The following is a 13,604-nucleotide window of genomic DNA, read 5'->3' as shown; positions in this document are numbered from 1 at the left end:
TCTGAACCTACTTTTTTATCTGTAAATGGCATGAAATCTACATGTAGATGAGGTATTTCTGATGGAAATCTAGTGCCCAAATTGCAATGTGCTGTAAGTGTAAAATATACACCAGATTTCAAAGACTTAATACCAAAAAAAAAAAAAAAAAAAGTGTAAAATATCTCATTAGTAATTCTTTTTTTTGTGATGACGTTTTGAAGTGACTATAGTTTGGATATATTGGGTTACATAAAATATATCACTAAACTTAACTTTATCTTTTTACTTAAAAAATTTTTTTTAATTTAAAAAAATATTTATTTATTTTTGAGAGAGAGAGAGAGAGTGAGTGAGCAAGCAGGAGACAGGCAGAGAGAGACACGGAATCTAAAGCAGGCTCCAGGCTCTGAGCCATCAGCACAGAGCCTGACACGGGGCTTAAACTCACAAACTGCAAGATCATGACCTGAGCTGAAGTCGGACGCTTAACCAACTGAGCCACCCAAGCACCCCTTTAATTTTTTAAATATGTATTTATTTTTGACACAGAGAGACAGAGCATGAGCAGGGGAGGGGCAGAGAGAGATTGAGAGGGAGACACAGAATCTGGAAGCAGGCTCCAGGCTCTGAGCTGTCTGCGCAGAGCCCGACGCGGGGCTCGAACCCACGAATCGCGAGATCATGACCCAAGCTGAAGTCGGACGCTTCACCGACTGAGCCACCCAGGCGCCCCTCTTTTTACTTTTTTTTTAACGTGGCTGCTGGCAGCGTTGACATTACCCGTGTGGTTCCCATTGTATTTCTCTTGGACAGCGCTCACCCAGACTCTACCTATACACAAAGTGAGGTGTATAACAATATGCATTGTAGCATTGTTTGTAATAACCAAAAAGAGTAGAAACAAACCCTGAGGTTCATCAACAGGAGAAGGGGTAAATTGTGGTTTATATACACAGTGAATACGACAGGGGTTCCAGTGAATGAACTTGAGCTACATGTATCAGTGTGGATAAACCTAACAGAATGTTGACTGGCAGAGAGATTGCAGAAGACCCGTCATTCATAGAAAGTTCGAAAGCATGCACAGATATTAGCAATTTTTCATGGATACATATTAATGTAATAAGAGTATAAAAACATGCACGGAAATTATAACCAACCAGAATGCAGGTAGTGATAACCTGGAGCAGGGGAGATACTCACAAGATCTTTAACTGTGCCTACAGCATTTTGTTACTGAAGAGTGGGTATGACTGGGGGCGTTTGGTATGACTGAGATATTTCAACAAATTGTTTGATGGCCAAAGCCATTTTTAAACCACTTGGTTTCTGGTTAGAAAGTTTCAAAGAACTGCAGCCCCTGGTCCTTCTTGAGTCTTGGGTTGTCTGACCAGGGACCCTGCCATCCCCCGTTTCTGCCAGCTGGTGGCTGTGGCCGGGTCTCCCACTTGTGCGTGTGTTCCTGAGAAAAAATGATTTGGAACGAGTCTGTTGGTGTCTTGAGTTTGGGCCACTGCGGTGAGGGATGCAGACAGAGTGAGTGCCCACCTGTGATGACGGATGAGATGGGGTCTGGGGACAGTAGGAGCCACAAGCCACCCCAGGCAGGACGAAGTCCAGAGGGAGGCGAGCTTTGGGCGCCCACGGGAGGGACTCCTTCCTGAACATCCCACTGCCAAAGGTCCTGACAATCTGTTTTCCAAAGGATCCCTTCAAAGGATCCTTCCAGCACCCTTAGGGTGCCTCATTTTGCCTTCTCTTCCTTTTCAGGACAGTCGGTGTCTTTGGAGTGAAAAAACAGGATGCCCCCTGGGGTTGACTGCCCCATGGAATTCTGGACCAAGGAGGAGAATCAGAGTGTGGCAGTTGACTTCCTGCTGCCCACGGGAGTCTATCTGAACTTCCCTGTGTCCCGGAATGCCAACCTCAGCACCATCAAGAAGGTACGATCCTGGGCGCCTTGGGTGGCTCGGTTGGTTGAGCATCTGACTTCGGCTCAGGTCATGATCTCATGGTTTGTGAGTTCGAGCCCCGCATCAGGCTCTGTGCTGACAGCTCGGAGACTGGAGCCTGCCTCAGATTCTGTGTCTCCCTCTCTCTCTGCTCCCACTCCCCCGCTCCCACTCTGTCTGTCTCTCTCATAAAATGAATAAACATTAAAAAATAATAATAAACGCTTACAGTTAGTGCCCAGCTAGCATTTTGAGTTCAGCTTCCCCCTTTATCAGTGCACGATTACACTCACCAGATTCCAGTGAGAGCTTCAGGGTGTGGTTCCCATGGTGGCCTTTCCTTCTGTCCATGACTGTGCCATCATTTTTCGGAACCACACCCCATCCAAGGCCACTTAAAAGAGTCTTATCTGTCTTCTCTCTTTAGAGCTGTCATCTCAGTAAACATCATCTTTGGAAATAGTTTTTAGTTTTTGTTGAATAATTGTCCGGGTGGATTACTGAGTCAAAGGGTTAGACATCTGGAAAGTATTTGGTAGATGTTGTCTTGTGATCTTTCAAAGGGCTTATCCCACTTCCCAAGTGTGGGATTTAATGGGTCACGCCAGAGAGCAAGACCTCAGCTCAGAATTTTAAAAGCTATACTTGGGAGTTGAACACACTCAAAAAAGGGAAAGAAGCAAGGGACCATCTTGGAATTTTTGTTTGGTTTTTGTTTCTCAATCTCCCCTTCCTGGGAGGTTCCTTTAAAAATTAAAAAAAAAAAAAATTTTTTTTTTTTTTCCATTTCAAAAGTAATATGGACACATCGATTTAGGAAAATGGGAAAAAAACAGAAAAAGGAAAAAAGTCACCTGTGATCCAGCCCTTGTGAGACTACCACAGTTAACAGTTTGGCTGCTTCCTGTTTTCTTTTCTGTGGAGTGTTGCTCTTTGTGATAATTCTGATCACGGACTTTGAGATCTCTTTTTTTTTTTTTCTGAGTTAACATTATAACATCTTTTTCATGTGAGTTAACTTTATGTAAATTTCACTTGAAGTAATCTTCTCTTTCTGAACCAGGCATGCCAGCTACTACAATTCCCACACTGCAGAAATGCAAAACACGTGGGGCGCTGCCACACCCCGATTTGACTTCAGTTCCTTCATACTTTTATTTATACCAGACGCCAGAGAGTAAATATTCTCGGCTTTGCTGGCCATCGGATATTTGTCGCAAGCACTCAACTCTGCCGACGGGAGGCCCAGAGCAGCCCCAGACAATATGTAAATGAGTGGGCGTGGCTGTCTTCTAATACCTTGGGAGCAGACCAGGTTTTGTCTGCAAACCAGTCACTTTTGTCGAATCCTGGTCTGTACTAATTACTGTTTATTACAGTTGTGGTTTTTGTTTTTTTTTAGAGAGGGGGAGAGAGAGAGAGAGAGAGAGAGCACAAGCTCAGGAGAGGGGCAGAGGGAGAGAGAGAGAATCTTAAGTAGGCTCCATACCCAGCACAGAGCCCAACTTGGGACTCGAAATTACTACCGTGAGATCAAGAGCGGAAATCTGGAGCCGACGCTTAACTGACTGAGCCACCCAGGTGCCCCTATTAGAGTTGTTTTTATGGACATGGGCTTGAATTAGATCTGCTGCTCTATACGTTGGGGTTTTTTGTTTTTTGTTTTTTGTTTTTCCCACTCACCGTGTGTCTTGTGTCCCTAGATTCTGGGTCATGTCCCTGTACCAATCCCTTTGTGCTGATGGACCATAATTATCCATCCCCCGTGGAAGAAAAATAGGGCTCCTTTCCCGTCTTCTCTGTGACTCAGTGGTGAACAGTTTTGCAGTAAAGCTTGACTGTTAGATGGCTCTCTCAGGGGACCCTGGGGACACCTTGCCCTGAGGCCACACACTGACCGCCTTAGCTGAACACAGCCCATGGAGGGTTTTATGGCTCTCTCAGTTGTTTGCCTTTTCTGAATTAGTTGCCAACATATAGAAATCAGGGTGATGAACCCCAGGACTATTAGCTGGAGGTCATGTCTGGCTGGCCGTCTCTCAAGGGTAACATACAGGGGGGACTCTGGACTGGACTTTAGCGAATACCAGGCACCTTCCACAGAAGGGCAGTGATGGTGACCCATGCGGTGCTCTAGGGGTCTGGGGAGGGCAGGGTCGTGCAGGGGAGGGACACCCAGACTGAGGTCAGCCTCCAGCCACCTCCCCGCTCCCCGTGGCCCCGCTCACTTTGGTCGGAGGGGCTGACCGGCCGCTGTCCCCTCAGGTGTTGTGGCACCGCGCCCAGTATGAGCCACTCTTCCACATGCTCAGCGACCCTGAGGCCTACGTGTTCACCTGCGTCAACCAGACCGCGGAGCAGCAGGAGCTGGAGGACGAGCAGCGGCGACTGTGTGACATCCAGCCCTTCCTGCCGGTGCTGCGCCTGGTGGCCCGAGAGGGTGACAGGGTGAAGAAGCTCGTCAACTCACAGATCAGCCTCCTCATCGGCAAAGGTGCCCCGCGTGCGGGTGGGCCCGACCCTCCCCCTCCCCTCCCCCTCCCCCTCCCCTCCCTGCCCGGCCCCGCCGCCGTGTGCGTTGGGCCCTACTGGCCCCGCCCCTGCCCCGCCCCGCCCCCGTGTGCGATGGGTCCTCCTGGCCCCGCCCCGCCCCCGTGTGCGACGGGCCCGCCCCACCGTGTCCCTGCCCCGCCTCCCCTCCCGCCCCCCTCGTGCACTGCACCCTTCCCGCCCTGCCCCGCCCCGCCGCGTGCGACGGGCCCTCCTGGCCCCGCCCCTGCCCCGCCCTGCGCCACCCCCGGGTGCGACGGGCTCTCCCGGCCCCGTCCCTGCCCTGCCCCCGTGAGTGGTGGGCCCTTCCCGCCCCGCCCCTGTGTGCGGTGGGCCCTCTTGGCCCCGCCCCTCCCCGTCCCCTGGCTGACCCAGCCTCCCCACCTCTCAGGCCTCCACGAGTTCGACTCCTTGCGGGACCCCGAGGTGAATGACTTTCGCACCAAGATGCGCCAGTTCTGCGAGGAGGCGGCCGCCCGCCGGCAGCAGCTGGGCTGGGAGGCCTGGCTGCAGTACAGCTTCCCCCTGCAGCTGGAGCCCTCGGCCCGGAGCTGGGGGGCCGGCCCCCTGCGGGTCCCCAACCGGGCCCTCCTCGTCAACGTCAAGTTTGAGGGCAGCGAGGTGAGCCCGCGGTTCCTGCCGGGGACGCCGGGGCCCGTTGGCTGCGTCCAGGCTGCTGTGTCCAAGGCGGGGGGTGCTGCCCCGTGACACTTCCCAGTCCTCCGCCCACCGCCCCAAATCCACTCTCCTCCCAGTGGCGCCCGGTGGTACTTGTGGGCATCCATGCATGCGAGGATCTCGGCCAAATGTCCCACCCAGCAAGTCGGATGAGAGGCAGAATGACCAAATGGCCTTGGTCACTGGCCCACTCATTCGTTCAATAAATATTTCTTGGGTGTCGGCCACGTGCCTGCATCAGACTCTGCCCTCGTGGAGCTCGCGCTGGGGGGAGGGGGCACCTATTACAAATAGGCAACCCCACCCTCTGTGTCCCAGAGTCCATGCGCCACCCCCCCTCCGCCCCCCACAAGGGTGGAGGGCTGACCCTCCCTCCCCTCCCCCCCCAGGAGAGCTTCACCTTCCAGGTGTCCAGCAAGGATGTGCCCCTGGCACTGATGGCCTGTGCCCTCCGGAAGAAGGCCACGGTGTTCCGGCAGCCGCTGCTAGAGCGGCCTGAGGACTACACCCTGCAGGTGAACGGGAAGCACGAGTACCTGTACGGCAGCTACCCCCTCTGCCAGTTCCAGGTGAGGGCGATGGCTGGGAAGGGCCCTGGGCCCCCCTTGAACACGAGGAGCCGGGCCTCTGGGGGTCCTGGCGAGAGCGTCCCCTCGCTGGGCTTGCCCGCCTCATGAGCACAAGGAGGGCTCTGTCTTCAGGAAGCAGGTGGGGGCAGGAGAGTCCTCAGGAGGGGCCTGGAAGGCCTGGGGTAGGCGGTGGTCAGCATCGGGGAGCCCCCCGGGTCGGGGAATGCTTGGGGCTGCCCCGTCGGCCGCTCACTCTGTGCCCCCGTCTCAGTACATCTGCAGCTGCTTGCACAGCGGGCTGACCCCCCACCTGACCATGGTGCACTCTTCTGCCATCCTCGCCATGCGGGACGAGCAGAGCAACCCTGCCCCCCAAGTCCAGAAACCACGCACCAAACCGCCCCCCATTCCCATGAAGAAGGTGAGCCGGTGCCTTCCGCTTCCCCTCCCCCCCATCCCTTCCTCCCACCTGTTGTCCCACCCCGGAGCCTCGCGGCCACCCCGCGGGCTGGCGGCCGGCCCAGGACGCCTCCTCTCAGGCTCCTCGGTTGGTCAGTGGTGACAGCTGGGCCTTGAGCTTGGCCGGCCAAAACCACGCCAGTGTGCAGGGTGGGGGCGGGGGGCCGCCCGAGCTTTCCTGGGGCAGGGTTCGGGGGTCCCGGCGCACCTGCACGGCAGGTGTTCTGGTAAAGGCAAGTGGGTGCTTGAGCCTTGCCACAAACCGGCGACACTCTCAGCCCACCTCCGAGTGGCCACGGGCCTTGCCAGGGGTCAGGGGCGCTAGCCACCAGAGCCTCCCCTGGATTCCTCTGCTTTGACAGCCCTGCTTCTCCCCCCCCCCCCCCCCCCCACCCTCCACCCCGCCCCAGCCTTCTTCCTTGTCCCTGTGGTCCCTGGAGCAGCCTTTCTGCGTGGAGCTGATCCAGGGTAGCAAAGTGAATGCGGATGAGCGGATGAAGGTAGGGGGCTTCTGGGGGGAGGGGGGATGTTTTCTGCACAAACAAGGTGGCTGTGGTCTAGAGGGGTGGTGGAGGAAGAAGGGGGGGGGTCACATGAAAGCCACCTGACCACATTACCCAGCATCCCTGCCTGGGGTGGTTGTGAGCCGCTTCAAAACAGGAAGAGGGGAGGGGAGCAGGCCGGCCGGCCAGAGAGGCTAATTCGTAGAAACCAGGCCCAGTGAGTTCTGGGTATTTGACTCTGGTAGAAGTGGTGGGCCCAGGCCCGGCCCAGGGATGTGGGAAGCACAGAGTCTGGGAGGTGACAGGTGCCGAAGACGAGCGGCTCCAGCTGGGCCCTGGGGCCTTGGGACTCCCTGGGGACACGTGGGAGGTGTATGGAGCACGGGCGGGGCCCCCTGGGGGCCACGCCCACTTCTGGGCCGTTCACACACCCCATCTCCCTCAGTCGTCAGGATAGGATAGCCTGCCAGGTGTCTGTTTTACTGTCCCATTTGCTGGACATTACAGCTGGGTCCGCAGAGGTCGAGTCTCTTTGTGGAACACTTTTTGTCGGGGTAATTTCGCAAACAGGGCAGGTCTGGGGTTCCCGGATGGAACCCGGGAGCACCGGAGGGAAGCAGCTTTCTGGCTGGGCGGGAGGGCTGTCAGGGTAGAGCTGGAGGAGCCAGGGTCGGCGTGTTCAGGTGGCATTAAACATTCCCCTCCTCCTGGGGCTCGCACAATTCTGAGCCGTGGAGGTAGGCTTGGGCGTTAGAACTAGAAGGGCCCCTGGAGTTCCCAAGCCCCAGTGGGGAAACTGAGGCCCAGAGCAGGGAAGTGCCATGACTTGGGGTCCCACAGAGGCATGGGGAGCCCACGCACAGCCCGTGCTGCCCTTCCCTTCACCCCGTGGCCCCTTGAACCTCTCAGGCATTCGGCCACCCCTCTTCTGTGCCACTTTCTTCCACATGGAAAGTGGGATTCAGACCCATGTGAAATGTGGACATTTCAGGAGCTCTGAGCCTTAGCTGGTGGGGGGAGAACCTGGGAGCGGGGAGAGGCTGGGTCTCTGCCACCTGTCACCTGCGCCTGCACCTTCCCCAGCTGGTGGTGCAGGCCGGGCTCTTCCATGGCAACGAGACGCTGTGCAAGACGGTGTCCAGCTCGGAGGTGAGCGTGTGCTCAGAGCCCGTGTGGAAGCAGCGGCTAGAGTTTGACATCAACGTCTGCGACCTGCCTCGCATGGCTCGTCTCTGCTTTGCACTTTACGCCGTGATCGAGAAGGCCAAGAAGGCTCGGTCCACCAAGAAGAAGTCCAAGAAGGCGGTGGGTGGGGCTGGCTGGGAGGCTGGGGCCAGGCCTCTGGGAGCCAGCCCACTGGGGGTCACTCCCCCTTATCCACTCAGAGCAGGAACGCACCTTGGGGATGGCGGGGGGGGGGGGGGGGGGGGAGGGGGGAGGGGGGAAGGGGAGTCCCGGGAGGGCTGGCCGACCCAACCTCCCCGCCCCTCCCACACTGGCCGCCACCCCTGCTACGTGAGGGCTCTGGGTTCCAGGGCTCGTGAGCACGGTGACTCGGAATATCTGGGCCTAAGCCTTCGGTCCTGGTGGGAACCTGGAGGCGGCTCCCTGGGGTAGGAGGACGGACGCACTGTCCTCACCGGGAGCAAGAGTGGCCTGAGTCAGCAGCCAGCAGGGAAGGCACGGTGGTTGAGCACTGAGTCACCAGGGCCCAGGATGTGACTGGCCACTGAGCCACGCTGACTTACCCAAGCTGAGCTGGGCCAGCCTTCTGGGGCCGGTGTGGTTCGTTTGGGGGTTTCTCAAGAAGCCGGGAGCAGGGATGCGACTGGAAGTGGAAGGGAGCCAGGAGGCGGCTGACCTTGCTGGCTTCCTCACAGGGAGTCTGGGTGAGGGCGGGGAAGGTGGCCTGGAGGCTACACCCATCCTGCAGGTGAACAAATGGCCCTGACCTGCCCGTGGTCTTTCCTAGGACTGCCCCATCGCCTGGGCCAACCTCATGCTGTTTGACTACAAGGACCAGCTCAAGACCGGGGAATGCTGCCTGTACATGTGGCCGTCCGCACCAGGTCTGCCCCGGCGGGAGGGAGGGCCCCGGGGGCGTGGGCTCCCGGCCGGTGGCGTTCCTCGTGCAACTCCCATCCATCCCTGTGTCCAGACGAGAAGGGGGAGCTGCTGAACCCCGCGGGAACAGTGCGGAGTAACCCCAACACGGAGAGCGCTGCTGCCCTAGTCATCTGCCTCCCTGAGGTGTCCCCCTACCCTGTGTACTACCCAGCCCTGGACAAGGTCAGCCCCCTCGCCAACCGGGCCTGGCGGGACCCGCCCTCCCCAGAGGCTGTGGGGCTAAAGATGACCTTTCCTGACCCTGCCTCTGGGGCTCCCCAGAGCATGGTGCCCCCCCCCCGGCCCCCCGCCCCCCGCCATCCCCTAAGTGGCTCAGGGCCAGGGCTTGGTCACCACACACATTTGGGGACCTGCTTGACTCTCTAGAATCCTAACCCACTACAGCAGGTGGGGAGCAGTGGTTCTCAGTCAGGGGGCCGCTTTGTTCCCCAGGGGACTTGGGGCCATGTCCAAAGACACGTTTGGTTGTCACAGCTACTGGGAGAGATGCTCCTGGCATCCAGGGAGCGGAGGCCGGGGGTGCTGTGCACAGGACAGCTCTCAGTGCCCAGGCGTTGAAGCTCCCCGTCCCCGGAGCACCCCCCCCCCCCCCCCCCCCCGACCCTGCCAGGGCTGGCCCGGGCCCGGGGGCTCCGCTGAGACGGGACCGCTCATTGCAGATTCTGGAGCTGGGGCGGCACGGGGAGCACGGGCGCTTCAGCGAGGAGGAGGTGAGCTGGGGCCCGCGGGCGGTGGGGCGCCTGGTCTGGCCGCAGCTCACCCGGCCTGCACCCCTCAGCAGCTTCAGCTGCGGGAAATCCTGGAGCGGCGGGGGTCCGGGGAGCTGTATGAGCACGAGAAAGACCTGGTGTGGAAGATGCGGCACGAGGTCCAGGAGCGCTTCCCGGAGGCGCTGGCCCGCCTGCTGCTGGTCACCAAGTGGAACAAGCACGAGGATGTGGCCCAGGTGGGCGGGGGGGGGCGGGGCCGCGGGCGGGGCCTCCGCCGCGGGCCCCCGACTTGACCTCCTGCCCAGCCGCACCTTGACCACCCGCACCCCCAGATGCTCTACCTGCTGTGCTCCTGGCCGGACCTGCCCGTCCTGAGCGCCCTGGAGCTGCTGGACTTCAGCTTCCCCGACCGCCACGTGCGCTCCTTCGCCATCAAGTCTCTGCGGAAACTGACGTGAGTCCCGCGGGCTCCCCGCCCGCCCCTCGGAAGCGCGGTTTTGTCCCCGCCTCCTGGCGGCAGAGCCCGGGGGAGCCCCCCCCCCCCAAGAGGACTGAGCCCTGCCTGGGGTCTGCTCAGGTGAGGCCGGCCTCCCTCCTCTGCAGGGACGACGAGCTTTTCCAGTACCTGCTGCAGCTGGTGCAGGTCCTCAAGTACGAGTCCTACCTGGACTGCGAGCTGACCAAGTTCCTGCTGGACCGGGCCCTGTCCAACCGCAAGATCGGCCACTTCCTTTTCTGGCACCTCCGGTACTGGACCCACCGGGCCTGGGGAGGCGGGGCCCCTGGCCGGTCCCCCCTTGCCCGCCCGCGCGCGCGTGCGCCGCTCAGCCGTCCCCTCCTTCCTCCAGCTCCGAGATGCACGTGCCCTCCGTGGCGCTGCGCTTTGGCCTCATCATGGAAGCCTACTGCAGGGGCAGCACCCACCACATGAAGGTGCTGATGAGGCAGGTGAGGCTCGGCCCGGGGTCCCTGCCCTGGGTGGGGGCCCTGTGTCTGGGCAGGCTCGGCCCCTTCAGAGCCCCCCCCCCCCCACCCCGGGCCGGGCTGAGGCTCGGAGCCTGTCCCGCCGGCCTTCCCACGCTGCCCGCCTCTCGTGTCTCCCCGCCAGGGCGAGGCGCTGAGCAAGCTGAAGGCCCTGAACGACTTTGTCAAGGTGAGCTCCCAGAAGACCACCCGGCCCCAGACCAAGGAGCTGATGCACCTGTGCATGCGCCAGGAGACCTACCTGGAGGCCCTCTCCAACCTGCAGTCCCCGTTGGACCCCAGCACCCTGCTGGCCGAAGTCTGGTGAGCCCCGAGCCCCTTCCACGGCCTCCTCCCCCTGCCCTGCCGGGCGCCCCGCGGAGGGGCCCGTGCCGACCGCCTTCTGGCCCGCAGCGTGGAACAGTGCACCTTCATGGACTCCAAGATGAAGCCCCTGTGGGTCATGTACAGCAACGAGGAGGCGGGCAGCGACAGCAGTGTGGGCATCATCTTTAAGAACGGGGACGGTGAGCGGGGCGGGCCCCGGACACGCGCTGCGCGGCCCTCACGGGGAAGGGTGGGGGCGGGCTGAGGGGATGGGGGGGGGGGGCTGGGGCTGGGCGCGGCTGGGAGTGGGGAGCCCACCAGAAGCTCGTGCTTTTCCTTCCGGGGACGGCCGCGCAGACCTCCGCCAGGACATGCTGACTCTGCAGATGATCCAGCTCATGGACGTTCTGTGGAAGCAGGAGGGATTGGACCTGAGGTGAGAGGCCCTCCTGGCGTCCGTCTTCGGACTTGCCCCACGCCTAGGACGCTGTCCCTCTGGAGGCGTCCTCTGTCAAAGCCGACGCCGACACCTCTGCGGGCAAAGGGGCCGTTCTCAGAGCAGAGACCAGTTTGAAGTCAGGGCCGAGGGAGGCGATGGGGCCGCAGAGTGAGGGCGCAGAAGGCCCGGCCGGGCGCTCGGCGTCTGTCTTACCCCGTTGTTTCCTTTGCTCCACGCTCCCTGGCTTCCTGCCCCGTCTTGGGAAGCAGTGACATCTTCTTCTGAACCATCTGGATTTCTCTCTGAGCAGACACGAGCTCAGCTGAGGCGCTGACTTTTCGTCTCTGCTTCTTGAGGGCTGGCGTTGACCTCTCCAAGGAGCCTCCCCTGGAGTTCCGGGCGTCAAGGACGCCTCCCGCGCACCTTTCTCCTCCCTTTCAGCAACCCCGCTGGCGTCTCCTGTGGCGGTCTTGGCTGTCCTGAGCTCCTCGGGCTGGAGGGGGGCGGTTCACGCTGCCCCAGGGACAGCCCTTGACCGTGGCATTTCCCTGCCCCTCCTCCCTCCTGGCTAGGATGACGCCCTACGGCTGCCTCTCCACGGGGGACCGCACAGGCCTCATCGAGGTGGTGCTTCACTCAGACACCATCGCCAACATCCAGCTGAACAAAAGCAACATGGCCGCCACGGCTGCCTTCAACAAGGATGCCCTGCTCAACTGGCTCAAGTCCAAGAACCCTGGGTAGGTTCTGGGCCCTGGGGACAGACACCCTTTCCAAGAGGAGTTTGGGAGTCAAAGGTGAGGAGAAGGGCCCGTGACAGTCTCCATGACTTCTTGGCTCAGCCGAGGACCAGGTCTGCTCTGTGTCGGGGTGGGTCAGGTCTCTGTTCCCGCAAGGATCAGTTAGCTGTTGTCATGTAACGACCACGCTTATCTTAGGCATGTAAAACCACCACGGGTTATTACGGGCCCACAAATTGCCGCTGGACCTGGCCGAGCTGAGTGGTTCTTGGGCTGGAATCATTCATGTAACCGTTACCCTCTGGTCGCTTGACCGGCCTGGATGGCGCCGGTCACGTACGTGTCTCCACGTGCTCTCCCCTCAGTGAGTAGACCAGCCTGGGCTTCCTTCCATGGCAATAGGTAGGTTCGAGCGCCACAAGGTGTCTTAAGGCCGAGGCTCTGGGACGAGTCCCAACAGGGCCTCCTCCGTGTCCCATTGGTCCAAGCAAGTCGTCAGGCCAGATTCAAGGAGAGGGGACACAGGCCCGACCTCTTGGTAGAAGCTGCTGCAAAACGGCACGGCCATGGGTTTCAACACCCCTCCCCACCGACACACACACAGGGAAGCCTTGGATCGAGCCATTGAGGAGTTTACCCTCTCCTGCGCCGGTTACTGTGTGGCCACTTACGTGTTGGGCATCGGTGATCGGCACAGTGACAACATCATGATCCGCGAGAATGGGCAGGTAGGGGCCACGTGGGCAGCACCTGTCACCCCCCCAGCCTACCCCTCCGCCCCCCCACCCCCCGGACCCCGCAACCCGACACCAAGGCACTCTCCTCTCTGACGATGGCTTCTCCTTCCTTTTCTTAGCTGTTCCACATTGATTTTGGCCACTTTCTGGGGAATTTCAAGACCAAGTTTGGAATCAACCGTGAGCGCGTCCCATTCATCCTCACGTACGACTTTGTGCACGTGATCCAGCAGGGGAAAACGAATAACAGTGAGAAATTTGAAAGGTGAGGGTGCTCGGGGTCCCAGGCCGGCCGGGTGCAGGGCCGGGTCCTGTAGGAAGAGGCCGGGGTGTCGGGGCCTCAGAGGGAGCGGGGGCTGTTTCCAGGGCGAGAGCAGCGTGGGAACGGCTGTGAGGACCCAGAGCCCTGCCTCCCCCCTCCCTCTGCTCCCCCCCCCCACACCCCCCAGGTTCCGTGGCTACTGTGAGCGAGCCTATACCATCCTGCGGCGCCACGGGCCTCTGTTCCTTCACCTCTTCGCCCTGATGCGGGCCGCCGGCCTGCCTGAGCTCAGCTGCTCCAAAGACATCCAGTATCTCAAGGTAAATGCCAGGGCAGGGCCGTGCCAGGCAGAGCGGGCGGCCCCCAACTCCCCAAGGCCTCTGCCTCTTCTGAGCATTGCGGCCTGGGGGGCCCCGAGCTCAGTGGACCCCGCAGGGCACTCCCGGTGTGGGTCCTTCACGCCACCCACGAGCCAGCAGCAGGGGGGCCGGTGGGGTCAGCCCGGTTCCGTTGCAGGAGCGTCGGGACCTCCCTGGGTCCACCGTCTGGTCCTTCACAGGCTGTAGTGGTTCCGCTTGTACCAGACGGCTGAAGTAGATTCCCTCC

At 60.1% G+C, this 13,604-nt stretch overlaps 1 protein-coding gene across 6 annotated transcripts in view; it reads left to right on the top strand.

Moving 5' to 3' along the window:
* The window catches only part of PIK3CD (phosphatidylinositol-4,5-bisphosphate 3-kinase catalytic subunit delta), a 54,992-nt gene that overhangs the window by 40,064 nt on the left and 1,324 nt on the right, over positions 1 to 13,604 (top strand). For 4 of the 6 annotated variants that reach the window (XM_078452454.2, XM_078452455.2, XM_078452458.2 and 1 more), the window contains 21 exons: positions 1,753 to 1,925; positions 4,200 to 4,428; positions 4,876 to 5,105; positions 5,552 to 5,731; positions 6,003 to 6,152; positions 6,601 to 6,690; positions 7,777 to 7,998; positions 8,666 to 8,762; positions 8,852 to 8,982; positions 9,480 to 9,530; positions 9,599 to 9,766; positions 9,863 to 9,984; positions 10,134 to 10,277; positions 10,379 to 10,478; positions 10,639 to 10,817; positions 10,908 to 11,020; positions 11,178 to 11,256; positions 11,832 to 11,999; positions 12,604 to 12,727; positions 12,856 to 13,001; positions 13,186 to 13,318. In XM_078452454.2, coding sequence (XP_078308580.1) covers positions 1,785 to 1,925; positions 4,200 to 4,428; positions 4,876 to 5,105; positions 5,552 to 5,731; positions 6,003 to 6,152; positions 6,601 to 6,690; positions 7,777 to 7,998; positions 8,666 to 8,762; positions 8,852 to 8,982; positions 9,480 to 9,530; positions 9,599 to 9,766; positions 9,863 to 9,984; positions 10,134 to 10,277; positions 10,379 to 10,478; positions 10,639 to 10,817; positions 10,908 to 11,020; positions 11,178 to 11,256; positions 11,832 to 11,999; positions 12,604 to 12,727; positions 12,856 to 13,001; positions 13,186 to 13,318 — 2,997 coding nt within the window. In that variant the 5' untranslated portion in view covers positions 1,753 to 1,784. Of the gene's footprint in view, positions 1 to 1,752; positions 1,926 to 4,199; positions 4,429 to 4,875; positions 5,106 to 5,551; positions 5,732 to 6,002; positions 6,153 to 6,600; positions 6,691 to 7,776; positions 7,999 to 8,665; positions 8,763 to 8,851; positions 8,983 to 9,479; positions 9,531 to 9,598; positions 9,767 to 9,862; positions 9,985 to 10,133; positions 10,278 to 10,378; positions 10,479 to 10,638; positions 10,818 to 10,907; positions 11,021 to 11,177; positions 11,257 to 11,831; positions 12,000 to 12,603; positions 12,728 to 12,855; positions 13,002 to 13,185; positions 13,319 to 13,604 lie in introns of those variants that run through there. The other 2 variants (XM_078452459.2, XM_078452460.2) reach the window with 2 other exon arrangements.

The sequence above is a fragment of the Panthera onca genome, chromosome C1, assembly GCF_046562875.1.
Source record: "Panthera onca isolate mPanOnc1 chromosome C1, mPanOnc1 haplotype 2, whole genome shotgun sequence".
NCBI lineage: Eukaryota > Metazoa > Chordata > Mammalia > Carnivora > Felidae > Panthera > Panthera onca.
The sequence above is the reverse complement of the archived record's forward strand: the minus strand, read 5'-3'. Positions and strand labels throughout refer to the sequence as shown.